We start from the raw sequence: 19871 nt of genomic DNA on the forward strand, positions 1-19871 counted from the left end.
GAGGTTTTTTGAAAGCATCCTCTCCTCTCCATCAACAACAACAACTGCCCCCGACACCCAACGGCAGCCGTAGAGCGAGGAAGGAAGGAAGGATAAAAAGCTTCGCTCTTTAACGTCCCCCCGCCCCCTCCTAGGGTTTCGAGCCAGCCACCGCTCCCTCCCTCGCTTCGCGCCAATCCCCCGCCCCGCCCTGATCGATTCGCCCGCGCCCCCCGATTCGATCCGCTCGATCTGGGATGCGCTAGATTCGTAAGGCGCCTTCCGGCTCGATCTGTTCCCGGCGGGCTCTTCTTGATCTGAAGTTCCATGATTTCTCGCCCTGCTAGGTTGCCGTGGTACATGGGAGCCATGATGGCGGAGGTGGACCACGAGGGCTGCGTCGAGAACCGGGCCGCCTCGACCTCCTCCGTGTCGGAAGGGAGCAGCTGCGGCGGCGGCGCGCTCGCGCGGATGTCGCCGCCCGTGTCCACCTCGGTCAATTCCATCTCGGCGCTCAAGTAAGAAACCCTTTCTCGCTTAATTGGCCCTTACCCGGGGGGATCTGGGCCAGCCGGTCCGTCTGTCTGTTGGGTAGCGCCGGTTGCTTAATTGGTCCTCATCGGAGGGATGATGTATGCTCTCGTGTTGTGGTCCCGGTGAGGCACGCGTTAGGGTTTGAGTGAAACGGGCCTTTGTGTGGTGGGTTGCGGTTTTATCAGCGGCAATTGCCTTGCTTGATGAGCGCTTTGGGTATAATCTTGAGAAAAAAACCCCATGAGGTTCTCTTTCTTGGTCAAGAAGTGGCGCAGGAGCAGTATCATGGCTGTTTGGGTGGAAAAGATGGGGGTTTGTGGGTATCCGTTAGATCCTCCAAGCATTCTAGGTCATCATAGATTCCATGAACTGCTGTGTCTTCATCTAGAATTTCAAGCTTGAAACATGTTCCTTTTTTTGGGTATCCATTAGACCCTCCAAACATGTTTCAACGTGGTGAATTCGGTGTGAAACATGTTCCTTTTTCGTATCTTTATTACTAAGGGTTCAATCATTGCGATTTGGCTGGATTAGTTTAGTTTGTGGCTTTCTGTGATTGATGTAATTTGTAAAAGATGCCCATTTTCAGTGCTGAAGCTGGTTAAACCATGTTACCGATGCCATGCGGTAGTTGTCATATTGATTGATGGGAAAGTTCATTTTGGTTATGTTATTGTTGCTGAGGTTTTAGTAGCTTTAGTATTAGTATGCCTTGTATATCTGGAGACGCAATTTACTCCTTCTTTGGCAGCATTTGTTTCAACAATATAAGGATTGAGTTCTATTTTGTGCTATTCTAGTGTCATACCCTTGTTTGAAACGCTTCATCTATGGTGAGCAATTTCCTGTATTGGATAATCTTTCTTGATTGAATTATCCCCTGGAAACACTTTCAATCATCAGTATGCAGTCTTATTTATGGGAAGACAATCTTTCCCTTAGTGAAATGTGTCTTGAGGTTGCTGTATGTTCTTTAGTAGCCGCAGCATATGCCAGACTTCATTGCGCATTCCTTACTCGGAATAAGCAGATTCTGGCATCTTAGGGTTCTGGGTGGGGAAATTGTACGCTGTTGTGTATCTATAGATTGTGCTTGAGATCATGATATGCATGTTCTGGGTCTACTATAATGTTCCTTAATGCCTTGAACTGACAACATTTCACCTTAATGTTGCTGACAAAAACTTCCTTGTATTAGGCGAACAAGTGGGCCTATAAGGCGAGCTAAGGGTGGCTGGACACCACAAGAGGTAACTATCTCACTTCCTCTTTTATTAAGACTAGCCTATTACATGCAATACAAACCTATATTCAAGGTGTACATATGCCAGTGTGCAAATAGAACGATCTTCTTTGGTTTGTGTATCTAATTTATATCTATCTAATATGAAATTCATCTGTAATATCATCCTCTGTGTAATTTTCTCTCAGTTTGCTGTGTCTATCATTCTTACTGTTCATGGTCTGGCCATTGGAAACTAAATTTTTATATCACAAGAAATTTCTCCTTTCATCCTATTTGGAAAGTAATTTCACTGTTTGGTTCCACTACACATGGGATTGCTGCTAATTGGCATCAACATATGACAACAGGATGAAACATTGCGGAAGGCAGTTCAAGCTTTCAAGGGTAGAAGCTGGAAAAAAATAGGTTTGCCTTTTCTTTGCATTGTACCAACTCATATTCTCAGTTGTCCTTGCATTAGTAAACTGCTATTTGTGCTTGCTTCCATTTGCAGTAGGATGCTGTAGTAATTTTTAGTCTTGAATGCCACTATTGAACATGGATTTAAATCTAAGATTCTGGAAGCCTGTGAAAGTAAACTGTGACTCTGTAGAATCGCAGATCTTGAGAGAAGTTTTGATATGTAGAATAAGGAAAAACACTGTTAACCTACCAATGATTAAAGTCCATGATATTAAGAAGCTGAATTTGTTGAAAACCATAGCTGTAAATGCATTTAGGATGTTGCTAATGACTTAGTCCACTGGCATGGGACCCAACTGCATGTTACATATTTAGCCAATATCATTTGAGGAAAAAGGGTAAGCAGAAATTAAGACGAGTTACTGACGCTCTTGTAGTTGGACAGTTGTTCAATGCCGAAGCACGTCACTTGTCTCTGTGTGGTAATTGCCTAGTTGGTATGACCTTATGAATGCATATCGTACAGTTTAACTAGTTATAGAAATGCCATACTTCTTTTGACGTTCTTCAGTACATATAAGTATGTTGAACTCACAGAAGGTACCATTATCTACCTATGCAGCTGAATTCTTTCCAGATAGGACAGAGGTACAATGTTTACATCGATGGCAGAAGGTTCTTAACCCTGAACTTATCAAAGGTCCTTGGACTCAAGAGGTTTGACAACTGCACTCCTGACTTAGGTCGTCCAGGAAAAGCTTTTGCATGTTCTATCTAACAAATGTTATATTTACGACCTTTTTCTACAGGAAGATGACAAAATTATTAATCTTGTTAACACGTATGGACCAACAAAATGGTCCGTCATAGCAAGGTCACTACCTGGACGTATAGGCAAGCAATGTCGAGAGAGGTATTCTTTTCAATGGTTTCATATGATTTGCTGAAATGCATTTTCCATCTTCATGCAAGACATGCAGGAAATTTTGCTAATATTGAAATACACTGTTTACATAAAGAATTGCAAAACCTGAATGGCTTATCATTTTGTTATGATAAGCACAAATATCCTGTGTTAGTCTCCTGGCTTTCAAACTGTTAATTATGTAGAACTGTTTTCCTATTGAGCTTAATTGGCTAAGCTTATCATAATAGAGGTACAAAACATGGAGCTAATTTTGAGTTCATATGATCTTAGGTGGCATAATCATCTTAATCCTGACATACGGAAAGATGCTTGGACTGCTGAGGAGGAACAGGCACTAATTAATGCCCATCGGGTGTATGGAAATAAATGGGCAGAAATAGCAAAAGTTCTTCCTGGAAGGTACTGCTAAACAGCTTACACCCTGTTGGTAATTTTCTATGTAAGCCCAGCAGCGTGATGTTGAAATCACATTGAGTTGCTATTAACAAACTATGCTATTTCATTACTTCAAATGTTCAGTAATCGCCCTATTTCAGTACCTGGCCTGCTATGAATGTGGAATAACATGGGCAGTTATAGTTGCAACACCATTTTTATCAGAATGTGTTTTAGGTTTACTGGTCTAGTTGCAACACCATTAGATTTTCTCTTTTACAACGATATAGAATGTAAAAAGACCCCCACCAACCACTTCTTTATTGTTGATTATCTGCGATGACCTCTACTGTTGGTTCTGATAAAAAGAATTGCAGTTACAAGACTATCATAATGGAATACAATGGATGTAAAAGATCTAAATAAGCAATCGAATACTGTAAAGACAATCTTCAAGGTTCTGTTCTTGAATGGCGATAGATCTATAGCCACATGTATCACTCATAATGCACAATTTGATTTAGTTAGTTTGATTTTAAATTTCTGTTTGTAACTGCTCCTATTTTTGTTATGGTCGTAATTCTTGATTTGCCTCCTCATTGTATGAGTTTCTGTTTGCATCTTTACTCCTTAGTTTTCCTTGTTTATTTCACAATATTATGTAGTCTTGCTGACAGTATGTTGCTCTTTCCAGGACTGACAATTCTATAAAGAATCATTGGAATAGTTCTTTGAGAAAGAAGTTAGACGTCTATAGCACAAGAAATATTCTGGCAATTCCGAGACTACTTGGTCATGATGACTTCAAGGATAAACAGAAGCTGGTGGCTTCTGAGGGCCATCTTGATCTGAACAAAGTGCCCAGCATCACTTCAAAAGCCCTAACTGAAATAGCTCATCGTTCTAATTGTAGCCCACTTGCACAGGCATACAAACTGGAACATACCAAGGACTGCTCAGGGTTCCTAGCTCTTTCTATCTTACCAACTGCACAACCACTTACTTCATATGAATCAGCGGTTGATCGTTCTGCTGTTACTTTAGCGGTACAAGGTTTGGAAAGTGATTCTGTTCGTGACAAGGGCATGGAAATTGTCTCTGGTCAAGAGAAGGGACTTGATGTTGATTCCACCCTAAATACCCTTGGGGAGTCTGGTACCACTCAGCTAGAAGCTGTACCAGCGAAAGGTGAAGAACCATCTTTGAGGAATGAGGTGCAGTCTAGCCTTGGTCCTCTTTGTTACCAGATTCCTGACATGCAAGATGTAGCCCCTGAGAGCTCCTCGCTCTTTTCTGAACATCATACCGTGCATCAGACATCCGAACATTGCAGGGATGGGGTACTGCCACCCAATGGTTGTACTACTCCAACCCAGGGAACAACGTCAAGCCAGTTTAGTGTTGATTCAATATTGAAGATCGCTGCTGACAGTTTTCCAGTCACTCCTTCAATATTAAGAAGAAGAAAACGGGACAGATCAACACCTGCTAGTGACTTCAAGCTTGGTGAACTGAACACTGATAGCTTCTACACCCCTGCTGGGAAGCGGCCTGCTACAGGCTGTACCCCAGAGTCCTTTAAAACAGCATCCTTTCTGCCACTGGGTTCTCTTGATGAGCTAGCAAGTTCTGTGAGGGGATTTGATGTTTCACCTCCTTACCGGATAAAGTCAAAAAGAATGTCCGTCACAAAAACAGTGGAGAAACAATTAGATTTTTCATCAGATGGATTGGGTACTTGTGGTTCGGAGGTTGTAACAAAAGCAGTTGAGAAGCAAGTAGATTTTTCATCAGATGGGTTGGGTACTTGTGCTTCGGAGGTTCTGAACTCACCTTGCCAGAATTCTCAAGGCACAAATCCTTTCAGTGAAACCCCGATAATAAAAGAAAAGGAACATAAGGGGCATGCCATGCAGCTGGAAACTTTAGCCAAGAACATCGCCTGTACAACCAATTTGGATGTAGCATAGTTCTACAATACGCAGGTAAGCTGCCACCAATATCTTCAACAGTGCATTCCTCTTTTAGCGCTTGAGTTTTGAGAAAGCTGTAGGGATTTTCTGAACACAGAGCTCAGTTTCTTTTTTTCCAAATGCGTGTTTTGGGTTGTGTTGCTCCGGTTAGATTGTTGATCATGAAACCTGTGTATAATTGTTTTTTCCCTTGTCTTGTAGGAGCTGTTGTCAATGTAGAATTGTTGATGAAGTCTGACAGTTGAGCAAGAAGGCCTTGTAAGCTCACCGATGAGATGGGCTCTGTAGGATCAAACCAAAATGCATACTAAATGCAACTCCTGAGAGGAAAATGACTTGGACGACTGGATCAAAGTACTGGATATGGAAGGACCGGCGCGTCTCTTAACAAGGGTCTAGGAACACGTTCTCTAAATTTGGTGGAGCTCTATAGAAGATTTTACTTTGCTCGTTGCACCTTTGTATACTTGATAGAAGAAATAGGGATTCGGATTGTAGAAGCCCAAACTGTGTAGAAAGGTAAACCATAGCTTTAGAAGAAGAAACACATAGCTGAATAAGGGTCTCGATTGGAATGGAAGGGGCCACGGGGTGTTATTTTTTTTGTCAACTTTTGTAATGATGAAATCTTTTTTTTATTACTGGACAAAGTCTGGCAATAGTTTTGTTTGTCAAGAATGTATTCATCAGGCTTAATTTGTTGCTTGAGGTGTTTTATTGTTTGTCAAGAAAGTATTCATCATTCTTGTTAGTAAGTACTCCTTGTTCATCAGCACAGGAAGTACCTGACCGATGGACTGACTAAAGGTAGGTGGAAAGGCAATATCAACAGCAAATAGATGGTCCTCTGGTTTTCGAAAATAAAAGGAGTGTGGCATTTTGTAGATCGAACTACATGTAGCTCTTTAAAAAAAAAATTGAAAATGGCATTTGAGACTTCTAAAAAATTCTACTTATTTTTTCAGCTATGGATGATAATGTATTTTGTAAACATGCAAAATTTTAACTCAAATACCTTATGTTGAATATAAATACACTACCTAGTCTCTTTCTATCAGTTCGGATTTTTGGTTTAATTGTCTAGTGCAACAATCTTTTATCGGTATCAGAGCTCCATTGACCTATGTCTCTCGTTCTAGTCGGTGTAAAAATAACAAAAGTGGAAATCGAATTAGAAGTCGTTTGGAAGCCAGGTTTTCATTTCATTTGTAGCATTTTGAGATGAATACATGTATTCATTTCATTTACATTGTAATTCCAGAAATGGACACTTGTTTGGTTGCCACAGGAATTGCAAATGACAGTAGAATTCAATATTGAATTTGTTTGGTTGCCACAGGAATTGTGAATGACAGGTTTCAGTTCGGAATTGTGATTACACATGGCATCATTTTGCTGGATTTCCCAAATGAAATGATGGCCCAATTCTGTGGCAACCAAACAGCCCACTTATGGAATTTTAAAATGAATTCCAGGATTCCAGGCTCAAATGATGGATACCAAACGACCTCTTAGTGCACAATATAAACTTTGGAAACTCTAAAAATCATCAGATTTTGTCATTTTTGTGTGACCCAAAAACTTTAGAGCTGAGATTTTGCAGGTCAGTAAAAGACAATATTAGATTTTTTTCAGATTTTTGTGGAACTTTAAAATGTCATTTTCTTGTTTTCCAAAATTTGGCCTACATACATTTTATATTCCGGGCTGTTTGCCTCAAGTTTGAACAGGCATGGTAGTCTGGCAGACCGCAGCAAATTGACGGTGCTCTGGTTTGAGAGTTGAGACCGACCAGTTGGCTCCGCCGCCGCATCGATCCTCTTCTTTCTTCCGCTCCAAGATGCTGAGCCACCTGTTTCCGCCGCCGGTTTTACCTCCGGCTTTCTCGATATAACCGCCTGCCTCAGCCCGCCAGGCGCACACCAAAAGCGACCGAGCCCTCCATCGCGACGACAGCCTCCGATTCGCCGCACAAGCCAACCATCCAATGGCTCCGAGGAAGTTCTTCGTCGGCGGCAACTGGAAATGCGTAAGCTCCCGTCTGCCACCCTTCGTCGTTTCAATTCCAAAACTGGAAGACACCATTGGCGCTTAGTTTTGATCTGTAGTAATAATGGCGTCTGCGACGCTACGTGCAGAACGGGACCACCGACGACGTGAAGAAGATCGTCACCGTGCTCAACGAGGCCGAGGTGCCCTCCGAGGACGCCGTCGGTGAGCGAACCCTCCGACCGATCGAGTCGATTGATTCGGCAGCGCTGATCGATGTGCCTGCCTGGTTTTCCTTTTGGGTGCAGAGGTGGTGGTGAGCCCGCCGTTCGTGTTCCTGCAGCAGGTGAAGGGGCTGCTGCGCCCCGACTTCGCCGTCGCCGCGCAGAACTGCTGGGTGCGCAAGGGCGGCGCCTTCACCGGCGAGATCAGGTGAGCTGGCCCTCTTAACTCGTTTCGCTTTCCCTTTTGTTCTCTGAACTTCTGATGCGTACGTAGCGGCTAATTTGGCAATGCGAGTAGCCGTGGCGAAATCTGTGACACCGAATTGGCCAAAATTCCTTTGCTTTGATTAAGATTCTTCTCGATTTGCGAGTGTCAATTTTCTGATTGACGAATGCCATCTTCTCATTGCAGTGCTGAGATGCTGGTGAACCTGCAGGTGCCTTGGGTCATTCTGGGGCACTCTGAGAGGAGAGCGCTGTTGAGCGAGTCAAATGATGTGAGTGCCTTCTGAACTGTGCGTCCTTTGGTTAATATATCACTGGTTAATCAGATCAATTGTCTTGGCTGCCCACTTCCTTTTGAACCTTGCTGTCAGATCTGTCCCCTACTCCTCTGGACCTTTGAAATAAGTTTACTCTGGGTTTATGTTTGAAGAACTAAATCTACTACTGCAGTATCCTCTACTGAGACATTTTTAAAGATTGTGGGCTGCTACTAGGACAGGACCAAAACCTTTTGCTATGTTGTGAACCCCTTTCTGTCATGGCAAAACTAGTCCAGGCCAATTGGGTTTGAGTTTTATTTCACCATCTGCGTAATATTGTGAGGTTGCATACTTTTCATCAAGATGTCTGCACCTCTATTTTTACCTTATGGAAAGTATCCAATTGTTTCTGTAACAGTTTTATCATTCATGACAGTTTGTTGCTGATAAAGTTGCTTACGCTCTCGGTCAAGGACTCAAGGTAATTGCTTGCATTGGTGAGACCCTTGAACAGAGAGAAGCAGGAACGACAATGGAAGTTGTTGCTGCTCAAACTAAAGCTATTGCAGGTAACCTTTATTTGATGTAATTCGAGGAGATTTTGAAACATCGGTAAATTCTACTATCTCTAATTCATGGAAATTGTATTTGCTTCTTTGCTCTAGTATATACCTAAAGCCTCAGGCCCATCACATAGCAAGGCCGAAGAGGCCCGTCCATACCTCTTGCATATGTTTTTCTGGTCATAGAGCATATATTGATGTTAATTTGAACACCTTAATTATCAAACATTGGATAACCTTCTTAATTGTATCATTTATTTTTAGTGGATGATGTAATGTTGGTTAAGGTAAAGACTAAAGAAAAAATAAATTGAATGATTGATCAGTTCCAGCTAGTGGCGTGTAGGCTTCATTGCGACTTTGCGATAGTGCTGGTTTATTATTTTATTATCTTCGGAGTAAAATAGCCAAAATGTATCCTGTTGTACTTGTACTCTTTCCTTGAAGATTAGTATTGCATATCAGGAAACAGAATACCCTGACAGAAGTCTGAAAACTACTTGTAAATGTTAATGGCACTGTAAATTAGTACTAGATTTATTACTTGAACTAGGAGCTAAGTCTTTTGTATTTTTTATCATCGATTAAAATTAAAGCTTCTCTTTTTGCATGTTTCTATTGTCTTCTTTTTTCAGAAAAAATATCAGACTGGACAAACATTGTGTTGGCATATGAACCAGTTTGGGCCATTGGAACTGGCAAGGTTGCATCCCCTGCTCAAGCACAGGAGGTATACCTTCTTAAATATGAGTAATAATCACAATTTTACACGTTGTTTTGTTGCATGTTGCTGTTTGCCTGCTTCAATAAGACAGTTGAGCCTTCCTACTCCTCCGTCCATAAATAAGTGCATGTTTAGCTTTGTCTTAAGTCAAATTTTATTGAATTTGACCAACTTTTTCACACAAAAATAGCAATTTTTCATATGTTGTGAAACTACATGTCACGATGAATCTAATGATAGTAATTTAGTGTCATAAATGCTGCTACTTTTTTCGAGGGGAGTAGGTCAAATCTAATAAAGTTTGACTTAAGACAAACCCAAATGTGCACTTATTTGTGGATGGAGGGACTATGTCCTGTACCTCCCTTTGCTTTGGCAAATCACTTTCAATAATGCCTCATTGTTATAATTCTGATGTCTTGAAACTTCAATGGTATACTAGGTTCATGATGGTCTGAGAAAGTGGCTCCACGCTAATGTTGGTCTTGCAATTGCTGAATCTACCAGGATTATCTATGGAGGTACTACCTGCAATAGTTTTACATTCTGCTGCGAAACTAACAGTGAATCACACACCGGATTTAATTGGAATGCTGTTCTCTGTGTACAATATTACAGTTTATTCCATACTGCCCTAAAATGACATAGCCACTTACGTTCTTGTTGAATGTCTTTCCAGGTTCTGTAAATGGGGCAAACTGCAAAGAACTAGCAGCTCAACCTGATCTTGATGGATTCCTTGTTGGTGGAGCTTCACTGAAGGTCTTACTCGGATTCCTATTTAATATCTTTATGAAAATAATGCATAGGGAGAAATTCACACGTTTGGATAACCTAACTATACGTGGCATATTATACAGATGAAGTCAATACTGGATAGTATCTCACACTCTATTGGCTAAGCTTTACAATATTACTCATGGACCGTGAACTTTGTTTTCTGTTTATGCAGCCTGAGTTTGTGGATATCGTCAAGTCTGCCACCGTGAAGTCTTCTTCTACCTAGTTTTTGAGACATGCAGGGAGTTGCTTGTAGGAGTGATTCTACTTATCTTTATATATAAGACTGTTTGACTAGCTTGTTCTAGTTCGAGTGCACTGATATGTCGTATTAAGAGGAATAGAGGATGTTGCATGCTTACATATATGTCCCGCCTGTGCACAAATTTGACAAATTTGCAGCAGCCTGTTGACACTATATTAGGCGTACGATTTCTTGTATGACAGATCTGGAGTTCTTGCTCACCAGGTGAAGAAACCGAGTTCATAATGATTTTTATCTGAAATTTGCTATGCTAATAAATTACTGTAGTCTGTTAGTCAGAAAAAATGTTCATTTCAAACCATAATTGAGAACTTGTGACCAAAATTGATAAGTTTAATTGTGTCACTCGAACTCATCAGTGACTTAGTTTACCTCTTGCAAGTCAGCAAGTGCTTGTCCAGTGCATCTATCTTACTCCCTCCGTTCAACCAAGTCAGACAATGCAACATCGCCAGCACCTTGATGCCACTGAGGGTTGCCTGATATAAAGGGATGCTTGATTCACAAATCACTATCAATGATGTTTTTTTGGCTGGGTGCATTCGTACTACCATTAAGGTATTGCGTAGTTGCAGTGGCTGGATGTAATTGGTATCTTTTTGATATTAATATATTCTCTTTATCGAAAAAAAAGATCTCCCTCCGGTTCATATTAAATTATTAATCTTTACTATTAACCGGCGATGCGACCGTGGTACGTTCCGACTCCGATCGGTGAAATAACTTGCAGATCTTCACGCGCAGTCGCACACCTGCCCAGTCAGACGGCCCATGAAGAAACGCGCGGTCGCACACCTGCCCAGTCATACGGCACACGAAGAAAGGACGGCCCATGAACAGGCAAACTCCAACACGAACAGCCAAAAGTAAAGTAAACCGAAACCAATCGGGGATCATAGAATTCATCCTACTCGAAGTCTCGAACACGAACAGGCAAACTCCAACATGAGCAGGCAAAGGTAAACTGAAATCCTGCTCTGACACGAATACGCATGGTCCTCTCTCCCCGCAAGCTCTTCCTGCTTCTCAACGCCCAATGCTGCGGCGCCGGATGAGCGAATCCGCGCCAGTTCCCTCCGCCTCACTGTCGGCTCGCTCGGCGAGGCCCCTGAAGGCACGCTGGCCGTCCTCCTCAACGACCGCGGCGAGGAAAAGGAGGCAACGGCGTCCTTCTGCTAGAAGAAGAGCGACGATCTCATGCGGCCAGAAAAACAGGCGGGCAGCCGTCCGCGGCCGGCCGTGGTGAGTAGGCGTGAGTTTGGTCGTTTGCTTCGTCCGTGCCGGGATGCAGTCGACTCGCCGGGAAGCTTGCCGTGGATGGAGTCCTGCCGCTGAGTTGCTGCTTAAAGAATTGACTTGCCGCTCTCCTGTACACTATTAACTGGCGGTGGAAGAAGCTAGCGTTTCATGTCTCTGGATTGCTAGCTGTCTATTGCTTAGCTGCTGCTCTAATTTTTATTTTTTAATTTTTTTCACATGTGAGGCTGCTTCTTCTCCTTTCGCAGGTGATTCATCTCTCATGCTCAACCATGTATTTTTTTAACCCTGAGGCAGGTCCAACCTCATTTTACACCAGGTATTTCACATTTATTTTTTCTTGTGTTTTTTATTTGCAAGTGTGATGCCTGGTCATTATAAAAGAAAAACTTATAAAGTGGATTTGAAGACAAATGGTGTAATATTCGACCGAATGCAAACATACTTATACAGATTGTAAGTAAATAATTATACCGGTAATTTAATAAGTTTCATTCACTAACAAAATGATGGTGAATTTTTTTGCAGTATGATAGTCTCTTTTCGTATAGCATGAGCAAATATCCAAAAGTATATATAGGGCTGATGAACTGGTAGTGTATATCATTCTGCATAGGGGTAAGACAGTTATAATTCGCTTATATTTTTCCAACAGTACATTAGCACAAGCAAGCACTAAAAACTAAAAATTCTTTTCAAAAAAAGTAAAAGTCCTGATGAAGTTCTAACCTATTCAGTAAAATCAATTCACATTCCCTTCATATGTGTTAGCGACTTCGCAATCTTCCGATTCATTGACAAGATAATACTACATGCCTTTGTCAATTGTTGTCAAAAAAAATTCTATTTTTCAAGTCAACAATTTATGCTATTCCGCAGCAACGCGCGCGGGCATTGTGCTAGTTGACTCTAATATGGATGTATCTAGACACATTTTAGTTCTAGATACATCCATATTGAAGTCAATTAATATGAATCGGAGGGAGTACTTTTTTTTCATTACCGAATCTCCCTGGTGTTCTATTTGACGAACAATCCCCTTTAGTGTGTCTAGTTGAGTGTGGTGTCACGAGCCGTTAATTTCTACTGCTTTATCTGCCACACACCATGTTCGAGTTCGTTTATTTTCCTTCTTTCATCGATTCGAGTGAGGATTTTTTGGTGATGTCTTTTAGGCAAGAAAGCACACACACGTAGTAAGGGGGCAGATCCAAGAAGGGCGGAGTGGGGGTAGTTTCGCCGTTGGTAGTATCAGTCGGTTTCTCACCTCGCCGCGTACGTAGAAGCGATCAACCCTTCAAAACACGCACAGTAGATCGAGTTTCGCACGCGTCTAGGTTATAGAAGATACCAGGCGTTGTCTACAACCTTTCTTTTTTTGAAAAGGTTTGCCGACTTATTAATAATCAACGATAGTCACAGTAGGATCTGTGTCTCGGTAAAAAATCAATAGTATACAGAACACCAAGTAATTAAAATTATAAATATATCCTTGGCAGTGGTGGAGTTAGCACGTCGAGCAAAGTCTCTCAGCTCTAACCATGTCAGGCGTGTGCCAACGGAAATTGCCGAGGAAACCTGTAGTACTCAATGAAGCACTCTTTGAAGGAGCCCGGACAGCTGCCAAGGGCCGCCACGCTCGAGCATTGGTCCTTGGAGAACTTAGCGACTACATGTAGAGCAAGCGGAAGGGTGCCACCATCCTCATCCCTTCCTCACCAGAATCATACATAACATATCGTAGTAGAGGTTGTGGTAGTAGACATGCGAAAAGTCATCGTGGCTTAACCCCCAATAACAACAATAACCAATGATGAGAACTGTAAATCAGAAACCACACAAACGAACATGAACCGGATCCCAGGAGATCCGCCAGGAAGACCACAACCTCACACGACCTCGCCGATGCTAGAAACACCACTGGAGGCGGGGAGAACCTTATGTTGTCGCCTCACCATCCAAAAAAAGAAATAGAAACTAGCTAAAAGAAGAATGATAACCCTTGTGTCAACGAGGGGGCGTGGTCTACCGCACTTCCGATGGAAACCCTAGATGGGTTCTAGATCGGCCTTCTCTCACCCTTGCGGAACATACCGGTTCATTGTAACATGGCTGCGTTCGTTCATTATCGACCACCCTGGTTGGTACATGCATGCTTGAAAAGAATCAAACCATCGAATAATAATCATGTGTTCATGAATTAATTTATCCAAGTTAGTGTCAAGCACATGTCTTGCTAGCGAAGATGAGTTACTATTACTACTATACTCTACCGTCGATCGAGTGGCCAACTGGTAGTGGTGGGTAGTTCACGGTTAGAGCCAAAGCCCGTTTCTAGGAAGACGTTGGGTGAACAGCAGTTCAGGATCCAAGTCTTCCAGAAACTAAAAGAAAATGACTAGTTGTGGTAGGAAACGGTGAAGGCTCCACCTTCTTTTCGTGCGCGAAGGGAAGGAGTGGGGAAGCTAAGGGAAGACTTGAACTGGTCTTTAAGTCTTGTATCATACTGCGGATGCTCCAGAGTTTTGACTTCTTGTTAGAGCGGCCAGCCAAGGAGCCAAATGTGTATTAATACGCCAGCATCGCGCCGGTTACGGTACCTTGATTCCAAACGCGAGTTGACATCGACACAGAGAGATCGACCAGTCCCAGAAGAAAGAGAGGAAGAAACCAAGGGCGGAGCAGCAGGCTGGGAGAGGGAGAGAGCAGGTCAATAGAACAATGGGGCGAGGTCTTCTGGAGGTTCTTCTTGTTGACGTCAAGGCACTCGCCGGCAACGATTTCCTGGGTGAGCCAGTGGAATTACCACCACGCATGTTCTTGTTTAGGCTTCGATTTGCTCATCTGTTTTTACCTGTACTTGCAGGGAAGCTAGACCCGTATGTGGTCGTGCAGTACCGGAGCCAGGAGCGCAAGAGCAGCACTGCCCGAGGTTCGTAATGAGCCCAACAGCTCTCGATTCTGAATCCTCAACTCCATACCGCTGACTTCGTCAATCCACGAGCCACTGTACTTGTGAAGTGCTGAATGAACAAACCGTGTGCGTTGTATCTTGTATGTAATGCAGACGAGGGGAGGGACGCGAGCTGGAACGAGAAGTTTAAGTTCCAAATCAACTCCACCTCGGCCAACGCGCAGCACAAGCTCATCTTCCGGATCATGGACCACGACAACATGTCCAGCGACGACTTCCTCGGCCAAGCAACGTGAGTACTCAATTCCTACCTGCGAAGAAACAGATGTAGTTAAAGAGAGAAATATGAATCTAAGTCTTGAATCTGTCTGTTGTTGATGCAGGATCAACGTAGCTGATCTAATCAGCATAGGCATGGAGAAAGGCAGGTCGGAGATGATCCCGGCCAAGTACAGAGTGGTCACCGCCGACAACTCGTACCACGGCGAGATCAAAGTTGCCGTCACCTTCACCGCCAAAAAGGTATAGCAACGGGCTGATCTCGATGGATGGACCGTGAGTTTTGCTTTTGATACTGATGCCAAACTAATGCCAGGCCGAAGAAGACGGCGAGCAGGTTGGAGGCTGGATGGACAGCTTGGAGGATTAGAAGGTGCGAACTAGGACACAAAGCTAGAAGCTAGAGCTCGTTTGCTCGACTGGCTTTAGTAACGAACCAATAAGAGTAAATTTTTTGTTTGCTCTTTAATGTTACGAGCTAAAAGATCGAGCCGGCGAGTCTCGCGAGCTACTCGCTACGAAGCTGTGTGTACGGGTTATGGGAAGAATATCCTGCCGTGTCCTTCGGTTGTAATATTAGTGGTCGATCCATGTTGCAATATTGTATAGTTACTGTGCAATGTGTTCCGCTTTTGCATATGGCTGATGCCATCAGTTATTAGTGTATGTAAGTTGCATTTGTAGCTCTCTAGATGTATATATCAAATGTAAAGTAAACGAAAATGTCAAATGAATGGATCAATTCGTGTTCTCTTTATTGGTGGCTTGGGTATATATACACATAGTGCAAATAAACAGAATGAATGGACGAAGGTCACCTGCTGTACTAATTCTAACACTCTCTTTGTATATGTTCGCTCATATATATGCATCATCTTGAAAAAGTTCCTACAAAATCTAGTGGTAAATTTGAGGACAAGATTAATTAGTCAGTATGTTATTAAAACTTCATTAAACCAAGTGAGAAAATAAGGAGAAAAATGATATAACTTATGATAATTATTGTCTCCTTGGTAGCTTATATGAGAAAGCTTTTAAAAACATATAAGCAAGTTTAGAGAACAACAAATATGTCTTTATACTTCCATTAAAAATTACGGCGTGGGGAAATAGAAGGTAAAACATATAATCTTGTGTAGATATTATCTCATTAAAAACTTTGATGAGAATCTCGAGAGTAAAACTCACAGTGGGGAAAATACAATATATTGTTTGGACAAGTCCACCCTTGCAAATCTCGTAGTCGCCTCTATGTATACCAATTACATGAATGACGAAGTTGGTAATGACTTGAATAGAACAACGAGGCTATTGTATGAATTGACACTACTAGGAAAAAGCCTATTGCCGGCGCACCAAATTTGCCTACTGCCGACGCACCAGCGCCCGCCGGTGGGAACATGCCGGTGATAAAGGGCTACTGCCGGCGCATCTACCTAGTGCGCCGGAGTAAGTTTTCCAGGGAACAAAAAAAAGCCTCGCGGGAGCGCTACAAGCAGCCCCCTACGTTCAAAACATGAAAGAAATCAAGTCTTTGTTCATTTTTGCACAGATCTGGATCTTGAGGCCTCGTCGGAGCTCGATGCGGCGTGTCGGCAGCGTGGTTGTCGGCGTGTCTGCAACCTCGTCGGAGCTCGAGGTTGAGGAGGAGCGCCATGCGGCGTGGTCGTTGGTGCTCGAGGCCGAGGAGGAGGACCTCAAGGCAGCGTGGCTGTCGGAGCTTGAGGCCGAGGAGGAGCTTGACGCTGAGGGAGAGGATGCGGCAGCTCTTGGTCCGTGTAGCTCCAGGGAGGATGCGGCGTTAGAGAAAGAAGAGAGGAGGAGGAGAGGAGAAGGAGAGGAGAGGATAAAAGAGTAGGAGAGGGGGGAAATTAGGAAGGGGAAGAGGAGGATGCTGGTTTGTACTTATATACCTAAGGTTAGCGCCAGCGCACTTAGTATGGTGGTGCGCCGGGGGTAACTCATTTATTTTTTTCATCAAAATCTAAAATCTGAAAAAAGTCCCGTTTCTGTTTTGAATTTTCCGAATCCAATTTTTTTTTCAAATGACCGAAGTTCGTTGAATTCGGATAGAAAATTTCGTGTAGATAGATTTTGATATAAAAAAGTTTTTCATCGGAGGTCGTATGCAACCAAAAATCCCGTTTTACCGAAATATAACGCCATTTTGCATAATATATCGAAATTCATGTTTTTCAATTTTCACTTAAACTAGATGACATAATACATGGTAATTTCAAAGGATTTTTTTTTTCATTTTCTACCATTTTCTTTTATTTTTTCAAATCCCGGCAGGGCTAAGACCCCTTTTTCGTATGAGGTGCCTAGTTGACCCGACCCAACCTACAAACAACAAAATCTGAAAAAATCTAGGATGAGGTGGAAGAATCTGTGTCCAACCAGTCTACCAAACACACCCATAGTGGGGAGAAAGATGATGCATATTGCTTCCATTTGTTTCTTTTCAAATCTTTAAGCAATAGTTCACACATTTCAAAGATTGCTCGGTGTTGAGCATGTTCTTGATAATACATCTGATATTTGAAAAAAAAATATAGATGCAATGTTTTGTTAAACATATATAGTTTCTCCATGCATGTTTGTAGATTAAGAGAACAATGATACAATGGTGCCAAGAAATGCGTGAAGAGATACATGGTTTAAACACTTAATCGTATGATACAAAACTATATCTTATCAAAATGTAGCTCTATTTTATATGTTTTTGTTATATATTATCGTTTGCAGCTGTATTTGTTGAAAATATGCAAATTGAATCGGTTTGTACCTTTTTCGTTGAATACACTTGCTTTTCTATCAAAACAAAATTCGAAGCTTATTTTTCCGACCCGACTCAGTTCAATTCGTAGCTCCGCCACGCCATTGCACATAACTAGATGATGTCATCGAATCTCATGCAATAAATTTATGATTGGCACGAATCTCAAAGAAAATCTGGCGGATAGGAGATATTTTCGTGGTTTCATCCCCGCTTGCAACTGAGAAAAAATTCTTTACGAAAAATCCCCATGGTCCACCTCGGCCCCTCCTACTGTGCGACCATGTCGACGTCAGCCCTTCAAAGTTTGAGCCACCCTTAAAAACTGATGTCAAAGTGTTGCTATACAAAACGACACGCCCAAAATTGGGACATAGATTTGGTGCACATGAGCACGAGTGATCTCATTATTTAAAAATTCTAAACATCATTTTATGTTTTAAAAAATCTAAAAAGAAATCATGATATAGCTAGTAATATCTCTCACAACCATGCAAATTTACAATTTAAAATAGTGTGTATTTTGGGATGCACAATTTTTTTTAGATCGGAGCATAGTGATTTTAAATCTCTAAAATAATATAGACTTTATGTTTTTTGTGCAACTCAGAATAGAAAGTATTTAAAATTAAGATTTTGCACGCTAGTGAAATATATCATTAGTTACTTTCATAATTTTGTTTCATAATTTTTTGAAACTTGTAAATATAAATCCCGGCAGGTCATCTCTCTATGCCTAAGCATCACCTCTTCATCAATAAAGCAACATGTTATCTCTCTATGCGCTATATTTTTATAGCTTCATACACTATGTGTTGTTCTTGGAGCGTCTTTATTTTTGTTTTGTTTGCTGTAGCATATGTTGGATCCCAACAAATTTGTTTTCTCTTGGAGAAAGACCCGCTTCATTCTAATTGCATAGAACGCTCTAGTTTTCGCTATTTTTGTCTTGCGACTGTTCTAGTTATCTGATACTACGTTTAGCTCTTGTTCTTTCACTTGAATTTTGTTCAGAACATGTTAGTATTCTTTATTTATGTATGATTAGCTCTCTGGTCCATAATGTATTTCATCTCTGAGAGTTATTTCAAATAAGTTGATTTGGTGTTGGATACGAGTAAAATATTTCATGACTATAGTGATGCAAAAGGAAGCTTGTCTAGACTGTGGCATAGACTTTGGCATGTGATGTTGGATGTTATTCTTGTCATATGCTTAGTACTTATTGTTGTAGCATGACTTGTATCAAATGGCTGAGAGTGCATAATGTGTCATTGAAAGAATCATGTGTTGTTTCTATCATAAAAGTATAATATTATGGTATTCTCCTTTGATGCTTTATTGGGTTGACTTGGCACATGCTTACACCATGTTATGACTATGACCAGTCAACTAAAGCCTCTATGATCATTTAGTTTTTGACTTGTCATATCACTTTATGCTTTGATTGATAATGTTTTTTCTCTATGCATGATTATGGCCATTATTGCTCTCTTAGTTGGTCACTTCCAGTATTTTGCTAGCCTTCGCCTGTGCTGAGTATGATCTCTACTCGTGCATCCAACCACCATGAAACAAAGTTTGCCAATTGTCTTCACCATATCTACCTAGTAGCATTATTGCTATTCCAAGTAATTCATCATATTTTTATTTATCTTCAAAATTAAATTTTGGTATGAGAAAATTAGTCAGTAAAGCTCTCATGAACTTGATGGCACATTTACTTCCGTGTACTTAATAAATTTGATCATTGTGTCTATCTTATGAATTTTATATGTTTGCAAATTGCGAGTTGGGAGCTAGTAGACCATGCTTTCATGGGGGACATTTTCGACATTGCACCTATATTTAGTTGAGGTCATGTTCTTTTGTTTATGGATGCCTAGTGATGCAAAATAAAATGAAAACTTATAAGTACATGGAGTTTGTATATGAGTTAAGGAAACACCTGGATAGCTAATCTAAGCCATGCATCGGAACCATAGTGAGCATTCTATGAAGTATTTGCAATAAAAAACTATACTCATAGTAAATAAAAAATTGCTGAGATGCCCATTATCTATTTGTCTTGTCGTTTTGGCATGGGATTGCTCTTACAAGAGTACCTCCATATCATCGGGCAAGAGGTACCCCGTTGGCGGTTCTCAATGATACATGTATACTTACAATGACAAT

At 41.6% G+C, this 19871-nt stretch overlaps 3 protein-coding genes across 4 annotated transcripts; all 3 read left to right on the forward strand.

Annotated features, from left to right (window-relative positions):
- Window positions 1–25: 25 nt before the first annotated feature.
- On the forward strand, window positions 26–6159 carry LOC127344504 (transcription factor MYB3R-2). Of its 2 annotated transcripts, XM_051370798.2 has the most exons (9): window positions 26–249; window positions 327–497; window positions 1712–1763; window positions 2107–2164; window positions 2784–2878; window positions 2971–3074; window positions 3360–3488; window positions 4159–5449; window positions 5639–6159. In XM_051370798.2, the coding sequence occupies exons 2-8, from the start codon at window positions 340–342 to the stop codon at window positions 5432–5434; spliced, it is 1872 nt and encodes a 623-aa protein (XP_051226758.1). In that variant the 5' UTR covers window positions 26–249; window positions 327–339; the 3' UTR covers window positions 5435–5449; window positions 5639–6159. The 2 variants fall into 2 exon arrangements, with proteins under 2 accessions (XP_051226758.1, XP_051226756.1); XM_051370796.2 differs by having other exon boundaries at window positions 26–497.
- A 1034-nt stretch (window positions 6160–7193) lies between these two features.
- LOC127344505 (triosephosphate isomerase, cytosolic) lies at window positions 7194–10708 on the forward strand. Its single transcript, XM_051370799.2, has 9 exons — window positions 7194–7466; window positions 7576–7651; window positions 7735–7858; window positions 8063–8147; window positions 8572–8704; window positions 9334–9428; window positions 9865–9943; window positions 10102–10184; window positions 10375–10708. The coding sequence occupies exons 1-9, from the start codon at window positions 7425–7427 to the stop codon at window positions 10426–10428; spliced, it is 771 nt and encodes a 256-aa protein (XP_051226759.1). The 5' UTR covers window positions 7194–7424; the 3' UTR covers window positions 10429–10708.
- A 3538-nt stretch (window positions 10709–14246) lies between these two features.
- LOC127344506 (elicitor-responsive protein 1) lies at window positions 14247–15674 on the forward strand. The gene is made up of 5 exons (XM_051370800.2): window positions 14247–14512; window positions 14591–14656; window positions 14792–14930; window positions 15022–15160; window positions 15234–15674. The coding sequence occupies exons 1-5, from the start codon at window positions 14446–14448 to the stop codon at window positions 15285–15287; spliced, it is 465 nt and encodes a 154-aa protein (XP_051226760.1). The 5' UTR covers window positions 14247–14445; the 3' UTR covers window positions 15288–15674.
- The last annotated feature ends 4197 nt before the right edge of the window (window positions 15675–19871 follow it).

Source organism: Lolium perenne, chromosome 3 (genome assembly GCF_019359855.2).
Source record: "Lolium perenne isolate Kyuss_39 chromosome 3, Kyuss_2.0, whole genome shotgun sequence".
Classification (NCBI taxonomy): domain Eukaryota; kingdom Viridiplantae; phylum Streptophyta; class Magnoliopsida; order Poales; family Poaceae; genus Lolium; species Lolium perenne.